The sequence below is a fragment of the Nansenia antarctica genome (assembly GCF_963989245.1).
Source record: "Nansenia antarctica genome assembly, chromosome: 15".
In the NCBI taxonomy this organism is placed as follows: Eukaryota; Metazoa; Chordata; class Actinopteri; order Argentiniformes; family Microstomatidae; genus Nansenia; species Nansenia antarctica.
The window spans coordinates 6,016,660-6,035,585 of NC_137685.1; the positions used below are offsets into that span (position 1 = coordinate 6,016,660).

The window sequence follows — 18,926 nt, forward strand, 5'->3', positions numbered from 1 at the left end:
CAATCGAAGAGACATATCATCAGTACTTACAAAACACTTTTTTGAAAAAGAATGTGTTAAATTGAATAATTGTCACACTTGAGGGCCTTCCCATATCACATATTGCATCTGCTGTTGAGTTTCAAATAATTGAGAATAACACACAAACTTTTTTGGGTCATTCATTAATATATTTATTGCCACAATTTAACATAAGACACATGGAACATGGAAAAATGTGTGCTGAAACAAGAAGCTTGGTGAGCTTCTCCACAGCCGCACTGCCCACATCCCGGTGACGCACAGCATCAGCCACATGTATGTTATGATTGTGGATGTTGCTAATTTCCACAAGTGTTGGCCGTTGGGTAGTTGGGTACATGAGGATCAGTGCTTCTGGAGTGAAAAAGCATACTGTTAAACAGATATGAACAGAGATTAAAATGTGAAATTTGGAATTTAAATGGGATGTGTGTGTCATACCTGCTCAGCTGCCCACGGGCATCCACAGTGCGCACAAGGGTGACCTTGAGTTTAGCAGGGCAACCTGTGTTTTTAGTCCTGCCAGGTTTTGGTGTGGTCCTGGTGTTGTGCTGGCACCGGTAGTCTGTCTACAGTATTAAGATGGAAAAAATAATATATACCTATAATAATAAAAGAGTCAAATGATCTGAGTGATCTCATGAGTAGCCGCCGTAACTAACAGAGTTATCAGTCAACAATAACCTTTCAGCTGAAGATATTGAAAGTGGGAAATTAAATCACTACCCAGGAATGTTGACCATACAGACTCTAAAAGAACACCGTACTTTGAAGATGGTCTTCAGGCCTTTAGTAGGTCTGGTGTAGGCGACTCTCCATGTGATTGGCATGGACCTCAGCCACGCCAGGATCTCCTCCTTCGACTGAAGGGACATTCGCACTGTGGCCTCAAAACTGATATGGTCACTGCAGGATTGGCTCACAGCTTTGTACTGACATATATGGTACTGGTGACCCTTTGGTAAGAAGTCCTTCAACACAAAGACACAAGATGTTGTTTTAAAAGGCCAATGTGTGCTGTCTTCTCAGTTGAATACTGACATAGGCTACTTGCCATACTAACAAAAAAAGCTTACAAACTTAGAAGAAGCACTTACCACCAGTTCATGGTATTGATCCATATTTATACATGGGGCGGTACAGGCAAACCGCTCAGCATTGCTGGCACGTAACTTCAGATTTGCTGATCTGTAAAATGTACATTAGCTAGCTGGTTCACTGTATCTAGCTCCACATACAAGGATGTTCCAAATATTTCATTTGAATTAACTTTAATGAAACAACTAGTAAAAAGATTCAAGGTTAACATGTACCTTTCCTCCATACTGTATATTCAGCAGGCTAAGGTATAGGGTCAGGGTTCAGCAGGCTAAGGTAGGGTTAGGGTCAGGGTTCAGCAGGCTAAGGTAGGGTTAGGGTTAGGGTCAGGGTTCAGCAGGCTAAGGTGGTTAGGGTCAGGGTTCTTTCTTTTGCGCCGTTTCTTTCAGCTACAATGTTATTATGGTATTTATCTCTACTGATAGATGGCGTTGTTCTTCAATCATTATGCAACTTCTAAAATATAAGAGCCAGAAACGCCGGTTTTGGGTCAGCAAATGGACCAGCAAATGGTGGGACAATTTCGTGGCAGGGGGTGTGGTTGATGAGGAGTGGAAGTTAAACTTACTTGATTCAAAAATATTGATGACAAGAATAAAAATTAATTAAAAATAACATAAAAAGTAGAAGTGAGCAACCCAGACGCATCTAAAAGATATTAAGAACATGTGAAAAACCTCCCAGTATTTAACAATAAACAACACATTCCCCCAGAAACAAAAACAGAGAATAATCAACATAATCCCCAAAAAACACAAACATACATTTTGACAAAGATACAATTTGAAACCAAATAGAGAAACGTTCCCTAAACTCGTCATACACAACCGATTTACCATGTAGTCGGTATTGCCCCCTGGTGGAGTGTACGCCAAATGAACAATAATAACAGTTAACTAGAAAACCTGCGGGAATAGCAGACAGAGTTAAAGTAGGCTAGAGTAGGCGATCTCTCATAATGTTTATACAGTATGTAAATAATAATGTTTTAATGTTTAAAAATGTAAATTAAGACCAGCAAAGAAAACGAAAATAAATGCTCCTGAGAGAGTATAAAGTCAAATGAATGAAACGGTGAACAAGTCCAATAGTGAAACAGAAAATAAAGACTCCTAAGAGTAGGTCAATGTCAAATGATCACCGTATCACATACCCTCTCCAGCTGTTCATGACTTGTGGATGCGTTCTTGGTAAAACTGCTCTGCTTGCTCCGGAGAGTCAAAAAAGTGGTCCACACCGTTGAAGGTGATGCGCAGCCGGGCAGGGTACATCACGGTCTGGTCTGGTCTGGGTCAGGGTACATCACGGTCTGGTCTGGTCTGGTCTGGTCTGGGTCAGGGGTACATCACGGTGTGGTCTGGGTCTGGTCTGGGTCAGGGTACATCACGGTGTGGTCTGGGTCAGGGTACATCACGGTCTGGTCTGGTCTGGTCTGGTCTGGGTCAGGGTACATCACGGTCTGGTCTGGTCTGGGTCAGGGTACATCACAGTCTGGTCTGGTCTGGATCTGGTCTGGTCTGGGTACATCACGGTCTGGTCTGGTCTGGTCTGGGTCAGGGTACATCACGGTCTGGTCTGGTCTGGGTCAGGGTACATCACGGTCTGGTGGTCTGGTCTGGTCTGGGTCAGGGTACATCACGGTCTGGTCTGGTCTGGTCTGGGTCAGGGTACATCACGGTCTGGTCTGGTCTGGTCTGGGTCAGGGTACATCATGGTCTGGTCTGGTCTGGTCTGGGTCAGGGTACATCACGGTCTGGTCTGGTCTGGTCTGGTCTGGTCTGGTCTGGGTCAGGGTACATCACGGTCTGGTGGTCTGGTCTGGTCTGGGTCAGGGTACATCACGGTCTGGTCTGGTCTGGTCTGGGTCAGGGTACATCACGGTCTGGTCTGGTCTGGTCTGGGTCAGGGTACATCACGGTCTGGTCTGGTCTGGTCTGGGTCAGGGTACATCACGGTCTGGTCTGGTCTGGTCTGGGTCAGGGTACATCATGGTCTGGTCTGGTCTGGTCTGGTCTGGTCTGGTCTGGTCTGGGTCAGGGTACATCACGGTCTGGTCTGTTCTGGGTCTGGTCTGGTCTGGTCTGGGTCAGGGTACATCACGGTCGGGTCTGGTCTGGGTCAGGGTACATCACGGTCGGGTCTGGTCTGGGTCAGGGTACATCACGGTCTGGTCTGGTCTGGGTCTGGTCTGGTCTGGGTCTGGGTCAGGGTACATCACGGTCTGGTCTTGGTCTGGTCTGGTCTGGGTCAGGGTACATCACAGTCTGGTCTGGTCTGGTCTGGGTCAGGGTACATCACGGTCTGGTCTGGTCTGGTCTGGGTACATCACGGTCTGGTCTGGTCTGGTCTGGGTCAGGGTACATCACGGTCTGGTCTGGTCTGGGTCAGGGTACATCACGGTCTGGTCTGGTCTGGTCTGGGTCAGGGTACATCACGGTCTGGTCTGGTCTGGGTCTGGTCTGGTCTGGGTCAGGGTACATCACGGTCTGGTCTGGTCTGGGTCTGGGTCTGGTCTGGGTCTGGTCTGGTCTGGGTCAGGGTACATCACGGTCTGGTCTGGTCTGGTCTGGGTCAGGGTACATCACGGTCTGGTCTGGTCTGGTCTGGGTCAGGGTACATCACGCCGAACCGTATGCCTTTGCAGTAGAGCAAGGACTTCACTGCGTTGAAGACGGCTCTCCTCTTGGCCACAGACGCGCTAAAGTCCTCGTAAAACTTAATGCTGTGACCCTGGTAGACCATGTCGCGGTGTTCTTTTGCCCAGCGCAGCACTCTCTCCTTCTCAATGTAGCGATGGAAACGCACAATCACAGGACGAGATCCCTGTCGGGGTTTGGGTCCGAGGCTGCGATGAGCGCGGTCGAGTTCAGGGCCGTCCTCCGGTAGCGTATCCCCGACCACCTCCCTGAATAACCCCGACATGAATAGTCGCGCGTCTTTGCCTTCAAGCCCCTCGGGGAGACCAACTATTCTCAGGTTCTGGCGCTTGGAGCGAAAGACCAGGTCCTCCACTGCACCTCTAGGGCTTTCACACCGGCAGTACCGAACGCCGGTTCGCGTTCGCGTTCGGAAACCGGAAACGATACACTGGTATGAACGCGGGCTCGTTCGTCAGACATCGCCAACGTTCGGAGGTTTCGGCACGCGAACGCGAACCGGCGTTCGGAACTGCCGGTGTGAAAAAGCCCTATCAGTGTAGGGCGCTCCTCCGCCATCGATGCCATCTTGGACCGCAGCTCCACCACTTCTTGTTCCAGGCCCGTGATGGCGTCCGAGTGGGAAGATAGGGCGGTTTCCATCTCCGTTATTGTGGAGGAGTGTACAGCCACGGTGGAGACCACGGAGTCCAGGGAAGACTGAATTGGGGCGAGGGCTGCGTTCAAAGAGGCGGTGAGTTCCGCAGTCATGCTTCTCCTGGATTTTTCCAGTTCAATTACCAGCAACTCCAGCGTAAGAGGGGAGGGCTCGGACGCCATATTGTAGGGTGTTCACACATATAATTTTGCTTTCACTTTAGATCATTTTGCTTTTCACTTATTAAAATAAATATGTCCATCTCACAGAGAATTTCATGAGAAAAACAATGGTCCAACCCCCATGGTTCTATCATGTACGGTTCAAAAGTTATCAAGGTTGACCTCTTTACATACACATGTGATGTGAATTCCAGGAATTGATCTCAATAGAATCTAGACCTAACAGGTGGTCACTGCTGTGCAGTAATGGAACACACAAATTATGAAATTCAACTTTATCTTTTAAACTATTCACTTTTATTACACAAACCTATATATCATTCTTTTCAGAATTTAAAGACCAATATTAATAGCAAATGACATTTTTTATCGCACAATTAATATCCAAGATGGCGGATTAAATCCAATATGGCTGCCGTTAAGACACTGGATACACCAATTATGAAATTCAAATGTATCTTTTAAACTGTTCATTTTTATTAAATAAACCTATATATCATGTTTTTGAGAATTTTAAGACCAATATTAATAGCAAATAGAAACATTTATCACACAATTCATATCCAAGAGGGCAGACTAAATCTAACATGGCCACTGTAATGTTTTTGTTGTCTTTTGTAAATGCTGTGTTTGGTTTTTGTGTATAAATGCTATGCATACAACTATGCATAATTCAAAAAGAGAGGAAGAGTTATGACCAAGAAATTGCATAAATAATCCAGGTCCAGGCACTAAAGGTAGGTAACAAAACATGTATTCAATGGGACGGGGTGTTGGAGGGTGGGGAGTGATCAGAGAAAGTACAAATCGTGGTTTTTAATATCCTTTAAAAGAGGAAAACACCAGTGTTCCTCACAAACATCATACTTGATGTTGAACAGAGTGTTTATGACTTCCTCTGCTTGAGGCTCTTTAAGTCCACAGACTGTTGCTGGAAACCACTCTACCTTCCCATCCTCCTTGCACAGGTGCATGACCCTCCTGCCAACCAACAGCTCAGGCCTTCTACCGAACTCCTCCAGCCATGACATAGCCTGCTGTATTTTCCCCTTCTGCTCTGCCTCTTTTAATTTAAAGAACATTTTGGCTCTGCAGTCGCTAATTGTGATTTGCTGCTCTTCCCTGGACCTATATACAAGACCACCAGGCTGAATGATCTGAGGGACACTGACATTAGCCTCCAAGATGGACATGAGTTTTTTTTTTAGTTCTTCCACAGAGTATTTCCTCTTCTCCCTTGTTTCCTGGAAGAGATGCCTCTCCCCCGCAGAGTTCAGGACGGTTTTTTGAAATCTTATCTGGGCCAGGAGCGCCTCCCTCCACTCACCAGAGCCTATCTCGTTGAGCCGCGACTGCACCTCCTCCTTGGACCATGGCCCCCCCAACTTGGTGACACCTTGTGTTAACTGAATTTTTGTGGTCCGAAGTGCGGCATCTTTAGCTTTTTTTGATTCTATCTTGCTCGCCATCTTCTCCTCCAGAGCCAATTGTAGTGTAGCCTTCTTTTCCTTCATTGACAAAATGAAGGAAGGAACTTGACGCCTTGCCTCATCAAGAACCTTTGTTCTCTCAGCAGGGCTCAGGCTCTCCAGATAATTGCTGGGCTTATTTTGCCACCACATGACCAGCGTCTCCAGGTTGTGATTGGAGATGGAGGGCTTGGAACGGAGCAGATGGTCAAGCACAGCCAGGTCACACTCACCCAGCATGTTGGTCTTGGGGACTGTGCTTGCCATCTGCTGTACTAGAGTGCTGGGGTGCCAGTGTTTCCCAGTGGGCAGCTGGATGGAAGCCTGCCTCTGTAGCACAACCAGCATCTCCGCGCTAATGAGCTCGATGGCGAGCTGGGTGAAGGCGCTCTCCTCCGCATTCTCCACCTCTCTGAATATCTTTGCCGTCAGCTCGTTGTCAAGGGGCTGCACGGCGAACACTGAACCCCTCTTCATCGCCATGGAGCCATCGATGGACCACACCTGGAGGGAGGAGAGCATCCTTTCAAGATCACTGTTCAGATCTAGGATGTTACCAGGCATCTTCATGATCCTTTCGAAAGGCTCCATGAGGAGAGCATAGACCAGGCCCATGGCCCTGCACCCGGCCCTGTACAGAGGCTCCTTAATGTCATACCTCACTGACTTTACCAGGTCGTTGTCAGCAGGCCAGTCAGTGAGGAACATAGCAGCATCTTCCCAGTGGAAGTACAAGGCCAGGGCATTTTGAAATGAAATGTTCATTCGGTGGCCATGGTAGGTCGCCAGATAGTTTTTTGTCTGCCCTTTGCCTCTCAAAAAAACCTCCCACATGTCGGGTGCCCCAGCAACTGCAGACCCACGCCGTGTGAATAGGGCTGCAGCGGTTCTGATCACTCGTTGTGTCCCTGCCTCCTTACTGTGCAGACTGTGGGGATTGGTGCCCTCAGAGAGTGTGATATCCAGAGCATGGAGAGCACGGAGAGCACGGGCTGCTGCAGGCTCCATATTCACCAGCAGGTGCATTCGGCACGCAAAGGTCCCCATCTCCACGAGCTGCTGTTGCTGGTCTGTTGAAAGACTAAAACATATTTTAAAAGCTTTAGATTAGATTAAAGTGTGTAAAATGTGTGTAAAATGTGTTTCCACAAAATAAAACACTACTCACAAGAATCAGAGTTAACAGTTAACTAACTATAATTCTTCTTGTCCTTTTCTAATTTCTTATCAATACTCATTTATTGTTTCTATTAACACACAAAACAAATTGAAGCCTCCTGGTCTTATTGAAATAACTAGCCTAATGCACTGCTATCAAACTCTGGGATTATCTAAAATCACTGCATTATACCTATCAAACGCTGGGATTATTGTTGGCAGTAGCTCTTCCCGAAACTGGGCCAGAAGTCGATTGAAGACCCCGTTGACTGCTGCCTGGTCTCACATCAAGCACTTGATGCTCGACACAAGTGATGCCACGATTACTGACTTCTCCTCCTCAGCTGATGTGATTGCTGCTGCTAGACTGTCTATGCTCTCCTTGAAAGCGGTCAGATAGGTCTCAGCATCTCCTCCTGCTACCTGCCTCAGCCCTAATGTCAGGTGTTTCCCTGACTTCAGTGACACCTAAAACATACACCGTAACCGCTTTTAAACCTCAATCATGTTTGCCTTAAAGCAAATTCACAATAACAATAAATGCATTTTGTATACTTAAATATATTATATATTTTATGTAAATCCAGAATTGCAATCAATGTATAAATTAGTATAATAATTTACTGCCTGATTTAATTGGAAACAAGTACATGTTGTTTACACACACACACACACACACACACACACACACACACACACACACTTTAGAGGATTGGTTATTGTTAGAGGGCTCAATGGCAGTACATACCTGCATGCCTTGGTAATGGCTGTGATTAAATGTGGTGGCATCTTGGTGTAGTGTTGTGCCTGCACCACTCTCCGGATCAAAGTCCTTCAGCATTTCCTCAGCAACCTTACCAATGGACACAAAATAATGAATTTGCCATAAACATAATTGTGTTTAAATGGGCAAAACATTTTCAAGAAGTTGAGCAATAGACCAATATCATGTTCAGATATATTTTTACCTGCTTACTCGCCACTATTCTGGCCTCCATCATAATACGACTGCTGAGAAGTGTCTTGCTGGGAAACCTCTGTGGTACCTTGCCCGTCAGGTTTTTAATTACTGTAGTGAGGACCTTTGGCAGCTTTCGGATGCTCACATTCCCCTCTGTGAGTAGTGTCATGCAGACCTCCCGGATTTCATTTGTGTATCTGCCATTTTCAAATGTGGCAACCTCCTCCCTCTCAGTGCAGTCTATCACATACTGAAGCTCTCGCTCTCTCCTTTCCAGCTGCTTTACCTCAGCTTCCAGGTGTTGAATGGAGGCCTCTGCCATATCTTCAGCCTCATCCCTCTCCCGCCTGGCTGTCGCCACATTCCCTCTCATCACACTCAGCCTCTTCTGAAGGGCCACCTTCTCCTGCTTCCACTTGTCCTGGAGGCTCAACTTCTCAGTGAGCACCTGCATTACTCCCTCTTTCTCCTCAAGATCCTCCTTGGATAGCTTAATGGTAGTTTTTAGCCGTTTAATTGTTTTGTCTTTCATGTCCAATGCTCTTTTTCTTGGTAAAGTTGCTTTTACTCTAATTAATTGTTGTAGGCAGAGGTCATACTGTTTGGTCAGATTAGAGTTCTCAAGTTCAAATTGTTCCAATTGTAATTTCAATGATTGTCTGTCCAATGTGGCATCTATGCTGGCCTGCTGATACTGTAATATACTGGTCTGGAATTTGGTCTGACTATCAGCTGCGTTTTCCTCCATGGCTGTGAGCTGTGTTTGTATTTGAGAGACCTGCTCTTCTGATGACTGAAGCTTTCTGCTTAGGGATGGGTTTTCTTTTTTGAGTTGGGTTTCAATTGAATTTGGGGTTCGGGCCTTTGGTGGAAGAAATTCAGATTGCCAAAATAATTGTAGGTCTTTACACTTGTTTTTCTTCATTTTCTTGATTTTAGAGAGGTCATCATCACATTTTTGTCTGAGGCTGTTTGAGCGTCCATATTTATTAGGAACCAATTTAATTATTTCTTCAGTTAATTCTGCTGCAGTCATCCCCTTTAAACTCTGCTCATAGAGCCAGCCGTTTGTAACGATAGGTGTCACTTGAGGTAACATTTGGAGAGGTGACACTTGAGGTGACACTTGAGGTGCGTTTGTGGCCATAGCTAGACTCTGTAAAAATCAAATATGTAACTTATCAAAACAAAGAACCGAAATTAGGCTAGTCAGTACTGTGTGTTACATGGATTACATTTTATGTGGACATAAAACAAGATATACACTTATCTAGCGATCTACCTATATATTCTAGTTGATTATTTACTATTTACTATTAACCCTTCGAAACCGGAGGGACCATTCACACAAATAGCATCTAGCGGGCTAGAGTAAGAGTAGGCTCTCGAAATTACAACCGGAGCGGAGTAGACTGTATTTCTAATCAAAAGCCGCTGGATACAAGACAAACATGTAGCTATATGTATATATTTTTAGATAGAAAACAAGTTGAATTGAACAGAAAACCTACCGCGAAGACGATCAGATGTCAATAATGATGAAGATCTGTCAAGTGTCTCCTTAAATTTACCACAGGAAAAAATCCTCCAATGAGTGGAGACTTGCGGGTAGACCAATAGGAAGTCAAGATGCCTTAGATACAGGTGACACGTCCATTAAAAGGATTACTATTGGTCAGAGCCGTGGAAATGGCAAGAAAGAGAGCTTGTAAATAGCCGAAGATCACTGGAGATAGGGATTAGAACGGCGCCGCTGAAAGTGCTAGTGAGTAGCAACGGTAGCATTGAAATTACATTCTTAAAACAATAAGTACATCGAAAACAAGTACACAGAGCTAAAACTATAATACATATGGACATGTATGTTGACACATGTAAGACAATATCTTCCCAAAAAATATTTTTAATGGTGATTAAGTAGCGCAACCCTGGCAAAACCCCGTTTTCGCACGTTCTACGACCAGTGGGTGGACTCCCTACATATTGTTAGCGTTAGCTATGCCTTCGCCGGAGAAAAGTGTCTTCTGCACCGTCTTTTTAATTACTTTTTTGCTCATTCCCATGCAGGTTCAATGCTGACTTAGTTAAGACAGGCTTACACTAAATATAGCCTTAGGGGATAGGCGTAATAAACTAAATATTTTGAAAATGTGCGGGAGGCAAACACCATGCGTCCATCCACTACATCGTTCAACGGGAAGTCCTTGCCTTTCAACTTTAAACGACTAGCCTAAGTTTTAAGATAATTCAAGAATTTCATTTCAAATTTTGGTTTTCTTTATATTGCCTTGAGCACGTTTCCTATTGACCATATTAGGTGTGACCACGGGGTGTAAATTGATCACATTGAGGGCAGGCCTAGACAGCGCGCTACCGATGTGAAAAGCGAGGTGTTTGCTACACAGAGATGTACAACTAGCTAGCTGGCTTGCCTGATGGTGTGTACCATGATCCTGAAACAAAGTCAATAGGGGTGGTTTAGCCACTAGCTAACGTAAGCTAACAAGCTTTGTCAAAAGTCAAGACATGCCAAAGTGGCCCTTTTTTAATTTTATTTGTTATTTAACCTTTATTTATACAGGTAAGAAACACATTGAGCCCCAAGGGCTCATTTTCAAGTATGACCTCCACCGGCCCTAGTTTTGGATCTAGCTTGCTGTTCATTATTTTCATGATAAATCGTAGCTAGCTAGCTATAACATCTTCATATACACCATACAGGCTAAATACTGATTAACAGTAATCACCCTAACCCTACTTTGGCAATTGCCCATTGAACAGATTTATTCATTATCCTATTTTAAGAAAACGAATGTAACACTCTCATCTGGGGATTTACACGGCAAATCAAATGAAGAACTACACATCCCTGATGACAGGGAGATGACGTATGACTGCTCTGATGAATCAACCCCTAGTTCATAAATGTTCTCTATATAACGACGCCGATCATTGATCGGCAACGACACTATATAATAGTTTGCCTAACTGGCCATCGGATTTGGGCTCCTAATATCTAAAAAGCACTACGGTTTTCTTATTTTATCGGATTAAAGTAGCAAAGACCAGACATTTCCATTGACCGCCAGTCAAACTTCTACACTTCTATCACCCAAAAAGGGGCGTGGACATGACGGGAGAGCAAAGTACCCGGATGCGTTGCTCTTATGAATTCGGATGGGAGGGATTAGAATCGGGGCTCTATTATTCTACCTAGCCCAGAGTCCCCGGATGAGTGCCTCTAAAACTGAATTGTATTTTGAGTAAAACTGAATTGTATTTTGAGTAAAACTGAATTGTATTTTGAGAAAAACCGAATTGTATTTAGAGAAACTGAATTTGAAAACTGAATGAAAATAATGAAAACTGAATTGAATACAATTCAATCTGTCGAATACAATTCAGTTTGTGCTCAGATTCAATTCAATCTGTCAAATACAATTCAGATCTGTGAAATACAATTAAATTTGTGCTCATATTCAATTCAATCTGTCAAATACAATTCAATTTCTGATGGCACTAAAATAGCTCCATAGACGCAGCCTTTGACTCTTCGCGCCGTTCTGCTCTGGTCTCGCGACCCAGACGCTTGAGAACGTTTACCTCAGAAAGACTCGAGACTCATTGAGAGAGCAGCAACGGAGACCAACGGTCGCACCTAGTAAGTAGAAAAGGAAATATGCTATAGTTATTATACATTATTATGTATTAAACAGGGTAATATGCTATAGTTATTCATTGTACAAGGGCAAGGCTGTGTTTCACAACCGCAACAAAATCTAGTTAGTCAGCTTGTCGATGGTTGACAGCACACAGCTAGCTACTAGCTAATAATCTATCTACTACATAGCCACCAACGCAGGGTGGCTGGCTATATATACATATATTATGGCAAGCCGTTTTAACATTTATTAGCTAAATTTGACTAGTCGTAATTCGATTTTTACTAGTCTAAATTTGTATTCAAGATATCTATAACGTCATTCTGATTAGTCAAAACGACAGTTAGAGATATCGGTAATTCAGTTTTGACTAGTCAAAATAATAGTTGCAGATATCTCAAACGTCATTATGACTAGTCCGAATTGTATTGCAAGACGATGCTCATGATGCTAGGTATCTCATTATGCTAGGTATCTCATGATGCGAGGTATCTCATGATATTGGCGGGACCAGCAAAGCATTTGATGAGTGTTGGCAGAAGCAATGGCGGTTGCTGTGGTGGATAGGATAGCGCGAAAATGCCATGAAATAGAGAGAATATATTATCAAGGGATTTGTGGTGAACGTGAGATTCGTTCACCAGATGCTTGTAGCTACTAGAAATCTACAGCGCAGTAATTGAAGCTGCTCCAGCGTTTTCTGACAACAACAGACATATCTGAAACGTCATTTCGCCTAGTCTAAACTCTAATTTAAGATATCTGTAATAACATTTCGACTAGGCAGAATGAAAGTTAAAGATATCACCAATTTGAGATATCAATCATTAAAATGATTTTCAAGATATCTATAACTTTATAATAGATATCTACAATTAAATTATGATTATTCCTAATTCCAGTTTGAGATATCTACAACTTCATTCAAGATATCTTCAACTTAATTTAAGATATCTTTAAGGACAATCTTGAATTAATGGGAATTAAAGATATCTTGAACTGGAATTATGACTAGTCAGAATGAAACCGTAGATATCTGAAACTGTAATTACAACTCATTACAACGTCATAATTCAGTTGCAGATATCGGCAATGTGAATAGCTGATATCTACAACTGAATTGTAGATATCTGTAATGACAAACCCCATACACTTGAATGGCAAAATACATTTGAATCTTACTAGTCAAAATATAATTACAGATATCTAAAATGTGAGTTTCGATTAGTCAAAATATAATTAAAGATATCTTGAATTTGAGTTTTGACTAGGCAAAATGATGTTGCAGATATCAGTAATGAATATCCATTGTAGCTAATAAATGTTAAAACGGCTTGCCATACTCGTATAGCTTGTTAGCTAGCTCAGGGCTCGACAGTGCGACTGTTTTGGTCGCATTTGCGAGTGAATATATTTCTGTGCGACTTGGAAATACATTCAATAGCACCAGTGCGACTAAAAGACTGCTGAACTACTGTCATGCGCAGTCAATCTTATGTGTATAAGCGATGAGGGAATGAAAACAGTGAACAGAAACGTGTGTCGCAGAAATGCTTCACGCGTGTCCTATATGCGCTTAAAATGCGCATAATGGGTATATTGGATACAGCTCTCATAGCTAAAGTGTGACGGTCCGATAGGGAACCCAAGCGCAGACACAGACACAGACAGGTTAAGGTAAAATAAAGTATGATTTATTTAAGGGGGTTGGCAGAGAATGGTCGTAGGGCAAGCGGGGGGTCAGGCCGGGAGGTCAGGCAGGCAAGAGGGCAGCTAGGACAGGCAGGCAGGAGGGCAGGCAGGCAAGAGGGCAGGTAGGGCAGGCGGGCAGGCAGGAGGGCAGGTAGGGCAGGCAGGCAGGAGGGCAGGTAGGGCAGGCAGTGGGCTGGTGGTAACCGGTTTTATCTTTGAGACGTGGAAGGTGGGATGGATTCGCATGGAGCGGGGCAACCAGAGGCGAACAGCAGAGCGGGTGATAATTCTGCTGATGGGGAAGGGTCCGATGTACCTGGGGGCTAGCTTGCGAGACTCTACTTTGAGGGGTAGGTCTCGGGTGGAGAGCCAGACCTTCTGTCCCACCTGGTAGCGGGGGGCAGGGACACGATGGCGGTCAGCTTGGCGTTTATACCTGGCCACAGAGCGGACCAGGGTAGTCCGTGCCTTCCTCCAGGTCTGGCGACAACGGCGAATGAAGTGTTGGGCCGAGGGTACCCCGACCTCTACCTCCTGGTCAGGAAAGAGAGGGGGTTGGTATCCGAGGGCACACTGGAATGGTGAGAGGAGCGTGGAGGAGTTGGGAAGGGAATTGTGGGCATACTCCACCCAGGGTAATTGTTGACTCCAGGTAGTAGGATTGGAGGAGGACAGGCAGCGCAGGGCGGTCTCCAGGTCTTGGTTGGCCCGCTCTGACTGTCCATTGGACTGGGGGTGGAAGCCCGATGACAGGCTGAGGGTGGATCCAATGAGGGCACAGAACGCCTTCCAAAACTGTGAGGTGAATTGTGGACCCCGGTCTGATACGATGTCTGATGGTAGTCCGTGGATGCGGAAGACGTGCAGGACCATCAGCTGAGCCGTCTCCTTTGCCGAGGGCAAGCCAGGCAGCGGAATAAAATGAGCAGCCTTGGAAAAGCGATCTACCACCGTCAGGATGGTGGTATTTCCCTCGGACGGTGGTAGTCCGGTGACGAAATCCATCGATATATGGGACCAGGGGCGACGGGGGACCGGCAGGGGCTGAAGGAGACCAGTGGGAGGCCGGTGCAGGTTCTTGTTCTGGGCGCACTCCCGGGTATCCCCCCCCATCGTTGGCCACCAGAAGTGTTGCCGTAGGAAAGCCAAGGTGCGGTTTACCCCCGGGTGGCAGGTCAGGCGATTGCTGTGGCCCCACTGTAGGACCTGGGAGCGGACAGCGTCAGGGACGAACAGGCGGTTCTCTGGGCCGTTGCCAGGATCAGCCTGGTCAAGCTGTGCACGGCGCACCAGAGACTGGATCTCCCAAGTAACCGCTGCGACATGGCAAGTGGGAGATAGGATAGGTTCCGGGTCAGAGCAGGTCTCGTCCCCCGTGAACTGACGGGAAAGCGCGTCAGGCTTGATGTTGCGGGACCCAGGACGGTAGGTAAGACTGAAATTGAAGCGCCCGAAGAAGAGAGCCCATCTGGCTTGCCGGGAGTTCAACCGTTTGGCAGACTGAATATAGGACAGGTTCTTATGGTCCGTCCAAACAATGAAAGGGACGACCGCACCCTCCAGCCAATGACGCCACTCTTCCAGAGCCAGTTTAACTGCCAACAACTCCCGGTTTCCCACATCATAGTTCTTCTCTGCGGGGGAAAAACGGCGAGAGAAGAAAGCACAGGGATGCATCTTGAGCACTGTAAGGAGCACTGTAGTAAAAACGAACGACAAGAACCGAGGTCGCCACCATAGCGCTCGGGGAGTGGAGTCGTGGGTAGAGAGTGGGATGGTGCGTGAACGGGCATAGGAGGAACAGGGGAAGGAGCAGGGGGGCTGTGAGTGGTGTCGGATCCGATGACCGTGGAAGTGAGTCTCTTAGCTTCTGATATGGGGGGTTGTGATGACGAGGAGGAGGAGGAAGAGGAGGAAGAGGAGGAAGAGGAGGAGGCGGCGCTGTTTCGTATAACGGTAGCACATTCCAAAATGAGCCTATTTTCGGCCTCTGCTGCTTTATTGGGGCTAAAGAATCCTATCTTTTTAAAACGTGGATCAAGCAGTGTCGCCAGTGACATTATGCTCATTGATTGCAATGAGTACAGCGAGCTTATCCTTTAATTGTCTTCTTAGACTCTCAACCATTGCCATGCTCTCTTGTGTTTGGACACGTCCCATTTCCTCCTCCTCCAGTGTGTGGTATAGCATTGATAAAAGAGGAATAACTTTTGAACCGGACACTCTCTTCTCCTCTGACAGCTCAACTGTGGCATCATTGAATGGGGCTAGCACTTTTAGACATTCTGCGATGATGTCATATTGTTCCAATGTGAGTGGGACAATGTCAGTACGTAGGCCGGCCAAAGCTGCTGCTATAGGCTCCTTGAGGTCATACACACGCTGCAGCATATGGTACGTACTGTTCCAGCGTGTATCCACCTCTTGGATCAGCTTCAGTGCCGGCCGGCCCATTTGCGCCTGCACCAGTGTCAGCCTCTCCTATAAAATTTGCAACTTAAACCAAACAGCGTCATTTAGAATATTGCAATGAAAGAAAGGAATTCACCTTTGCATTGGTGCTGCTCTTAAAATAGCCCACAATCTTCCGAGAATTTACCCGGATGTCAGCCAACACGTTGTTTTCTTTAATAGCCTTTTTTACAAGTAAATGTAAAGTGTGCGCCACACAAATTGTGTGACGCAAGCGCAACTCCTTGGCACAAGCACCCATATTTGCTGCGCCATCCGTCACCATGCAAGACACTTTGGTGGTAATACCCCACTGGGCCATAAGTGCTGCTTTGACGGTGGCCAAATTCACAGCAGTATGTGCATCAGGGAAATATAGCACCCCTAAAACAACAGTGTGCAAAGAGGTGCTTTCATCTATAAAATGGCAGGTCACAGCCAGATATGCATCAGTGTTGATGGAGGTCCACATGTCTGTTGTCAAGCTAACTGCAGATGATAACTGCCTTCAACACAATGGCTTTGGCTTTCTCCTTGGACTCCTGATATCTGGACTCCACCATAGCTTTCAAAGCCTAAAGGAAAGAAGGGAACACTCTTGGAATGGCATATATGGGGAAATGGGGAAATGGGGAAAAATGCTTCATGTGCTCACATACACACCTGCCTTGTGGGGAGAACATAGGTAGGGTTGAAAGCTTTAACAAGCTTTCTGAACCCTTTGTCCTCCACAATGGTGAAGGGCTGGCAATCCTCAATCACCATATTGACCAAGGCCTCATCCACATCATTCTTCAGTGCTGATGAAAAAAAATGCAGTATTCAATTGCAGATGTCATTCATTAGTCATATTTAAAATATAAATTAATGTTGTCTAATAAAAACGTACCCTGTAATTGTATGTTTGTATGCTGTCTTATCATTGCATCCTAAAAAGGCTTACCTGAGCTTGGTCCACCTTGGTTGGTCTCCTTGTTCTCATGCAGGGCTCTATAATGCCTCAGCATAGATGAAGTGTTATTGCTGTATCCAAGTTCTTTTGAACACACCAGACACTTCACCTTTTACAATAGCAGAAATTAGAAGAAAGACATTAGAACAAGGGACGATACACTGTGTTGTCACATTTATTTACAGTATAGTACACTAGTTATTATTTATTACTATGTGCATAGTGCATACCTTATTAGGAGAGATCAGATCAAAATGTTCCCAGACAGGGGAATATCTCCTCTTTCTCGCTGGTTCCATCGCAAAAAAAAGAAGCTCCAAAAGATTGCAAACAAACAAACTATAAAGTCGCAAGTCAACAAACTGTGAGGGGGAATCCATTGCGTTCATCTGTCCCTTTTATGTTTCGAGTCTCGCGCCAAATCCGAGCCACTTCCCGAATCGGTCACGTGGTACGGCCGGAAGGCGAAGCGTCGTTCTTACCATATACGTCATCAACACACGCCTCGTTACGCGCTTCACAAAAATCTTCCTCTGTTACTCGACACACGCTCCGAAGCGTCGGCTTCATCTCGCCATCACTAGTAATTAGGTAGGGGAGCTGGAACCGTATCATACGGTAAACTGAAGCTACGATCTGGCAGAGTAGTGAAGGCTGGACCGTATGGAAAGCCCTCTCCGCTAAAATGGACTCGCGTATCATAGCCAATGAGGGACCTTGAATCAAGGCACTCATACATATTAATGAGGAGTGACGCGTCATTGCTGTCGACAACAGCGTAGGGGGTACGTTGCGCATAAATTACCTACGCAGTCGCTACGTATGGAAGGCCACACCCTGCAGGCAGGCCAGGCGGCGAGCCGATTTGAAAACTTCTCGCGGGGGAGTAAAGTTTCACAAGCAGACCAACTTCGTGAGGATGGCATTGCGGGCTTTTCTTTCGAATTGCAACCGCACATTTAGTGAATGTCGGACGATGAGGAAGTAGTAAAATGAACCCCTGACAGAGGGGGTTGGTGGCCTAGGTTTGCCTTCCATAACCAATTGTGTTATGTTTGTTGTGCAATAGCCCACACTTTATCATAGAGAAACAATCTGTAGAGACCCAGTGTCCCAAGCCTACAAAAACCACAGCACTGTCACACAACAATGTTCAAAATAAATGTACATTCCATTTTCTATGTTTTCATCCCATATAGCCTATATTTATTGAAAAATTAAATGACCTAAGCAAGTAAGTAAGTAAAATGTATTTGGACAGCACCTTTCCCAGACCAAGGGTCACAAAGTCACAAAGAGTTTGGGAGCCACGGTTTGTAATGCTCTATCACCCTGGGTCTGTCTGTCTGTCTGTCTGTCTGAATGCTCTATCACCCTGGGTCTTCAGTCTGGCACGGGAGACAACCAGCAAACCCTGGTCAGAGGACCTGAGAGACCTGCTGGGGCTGTAGGCTCAGAGACAGCTTCTTCCATCAAGCTATCAGACTACTGAACTCTGGCCACTAGCCTAGCTAGCCACTGCCAATATTGCACACTATCTCATTTAGTATTTTCTTTTTTTATTTAAAATATTATTTCTTTGCACTATGTTGTTGTCTGGTGCTGATGTAGAACGGAGCACGGACACACACACACACACACACACACACACACACACACACCTGAGACCTACTGGGACTGTAAGGACCTGAGACCTACTGGGACTGTAAGGACTATATCTTGCATCTCATTGTGCATCCCTGTGTTATAGAATGCCAATAAATGAACCTTGTACCTTGTTGTTGTTACTAAGAGTCAGGGGATAAGATAAGAGAAAGGGGATAAGATATCAGAATGTGTATTACTCAGGCAAGACCAAATTAGTTTTGCACTGAACATCCGCCACCATGTAACATGACTATGAGTTTGTTTACCTTAGTTGATACCAAAATGTCAATCAAAGTGATGTCCCCTTGCCAAAATAAATTATTAAACAAACAAACAAAT

The 18,926-nt window shown here is 45.4% G+C and overlaps 1 protein-coding gene across 2 annotated transcripts; it reads right to left on the bottom strand.

Annotated features, from left to right (window-relative positions):
- Positions 1 to 252: 252 nt before the first annotated feature.
- LOC308171012 (uncharacterized protein) lies at positions 253 to 2,462 on the bottom strand. Of its 2 annotated transcripts, XM_080545875.1 has the most exons (5): positions 2,273 to 2,462; positions 1,119 to 1,209; positions 789 to 992; positions 463 to 590; positions 253 to 375 (listed from the first exon to the last, which is right to left on the bottom strand). In XM_080545875.1, exons 1-5 carry the CDS (start codon positions 2,287 to 2,289, stop codon positions 321 to 323), a joined length of 495 nt encoding a protein of 164 aa, XP_080402001.1. In that variant the 5' UTR covers positions 2,290 to 2,462; the 3' UTR covers positions 253 to 320. The 2 variants fall into 2 exon arrangements, with proteins under 2 accessions (XP_080402001.1, XP_080402002.1); XM_080545876.1 differs by lacking the exon at positions 2,273 to 2,462 and having other exon boundaries at positions 1,119 to 1,216.
- Between the last annotated feature and the right edge of the window lie 16,464 nt (positions 2,463 to 18,926).

Bases quoted from the DNA above. Each gene is read 5' to 3' on its own strand.
- LOC308171012 (XM_080545875.1), bottom strand. The intron at 591-788 runs GTACGGTGTTCT...TTAATACTGTAG, and splicing joins GCCTGAAGACCATCTTCAAA to ACAGACTACCGGTGCCAGCA. The intron at 376-462 runs GTATGACACACA...TTTTCACTCCAG, and splicing joins GCCCGTGGGCAGCTGAGCAG to AAGCACTGATCCTCATGTAC.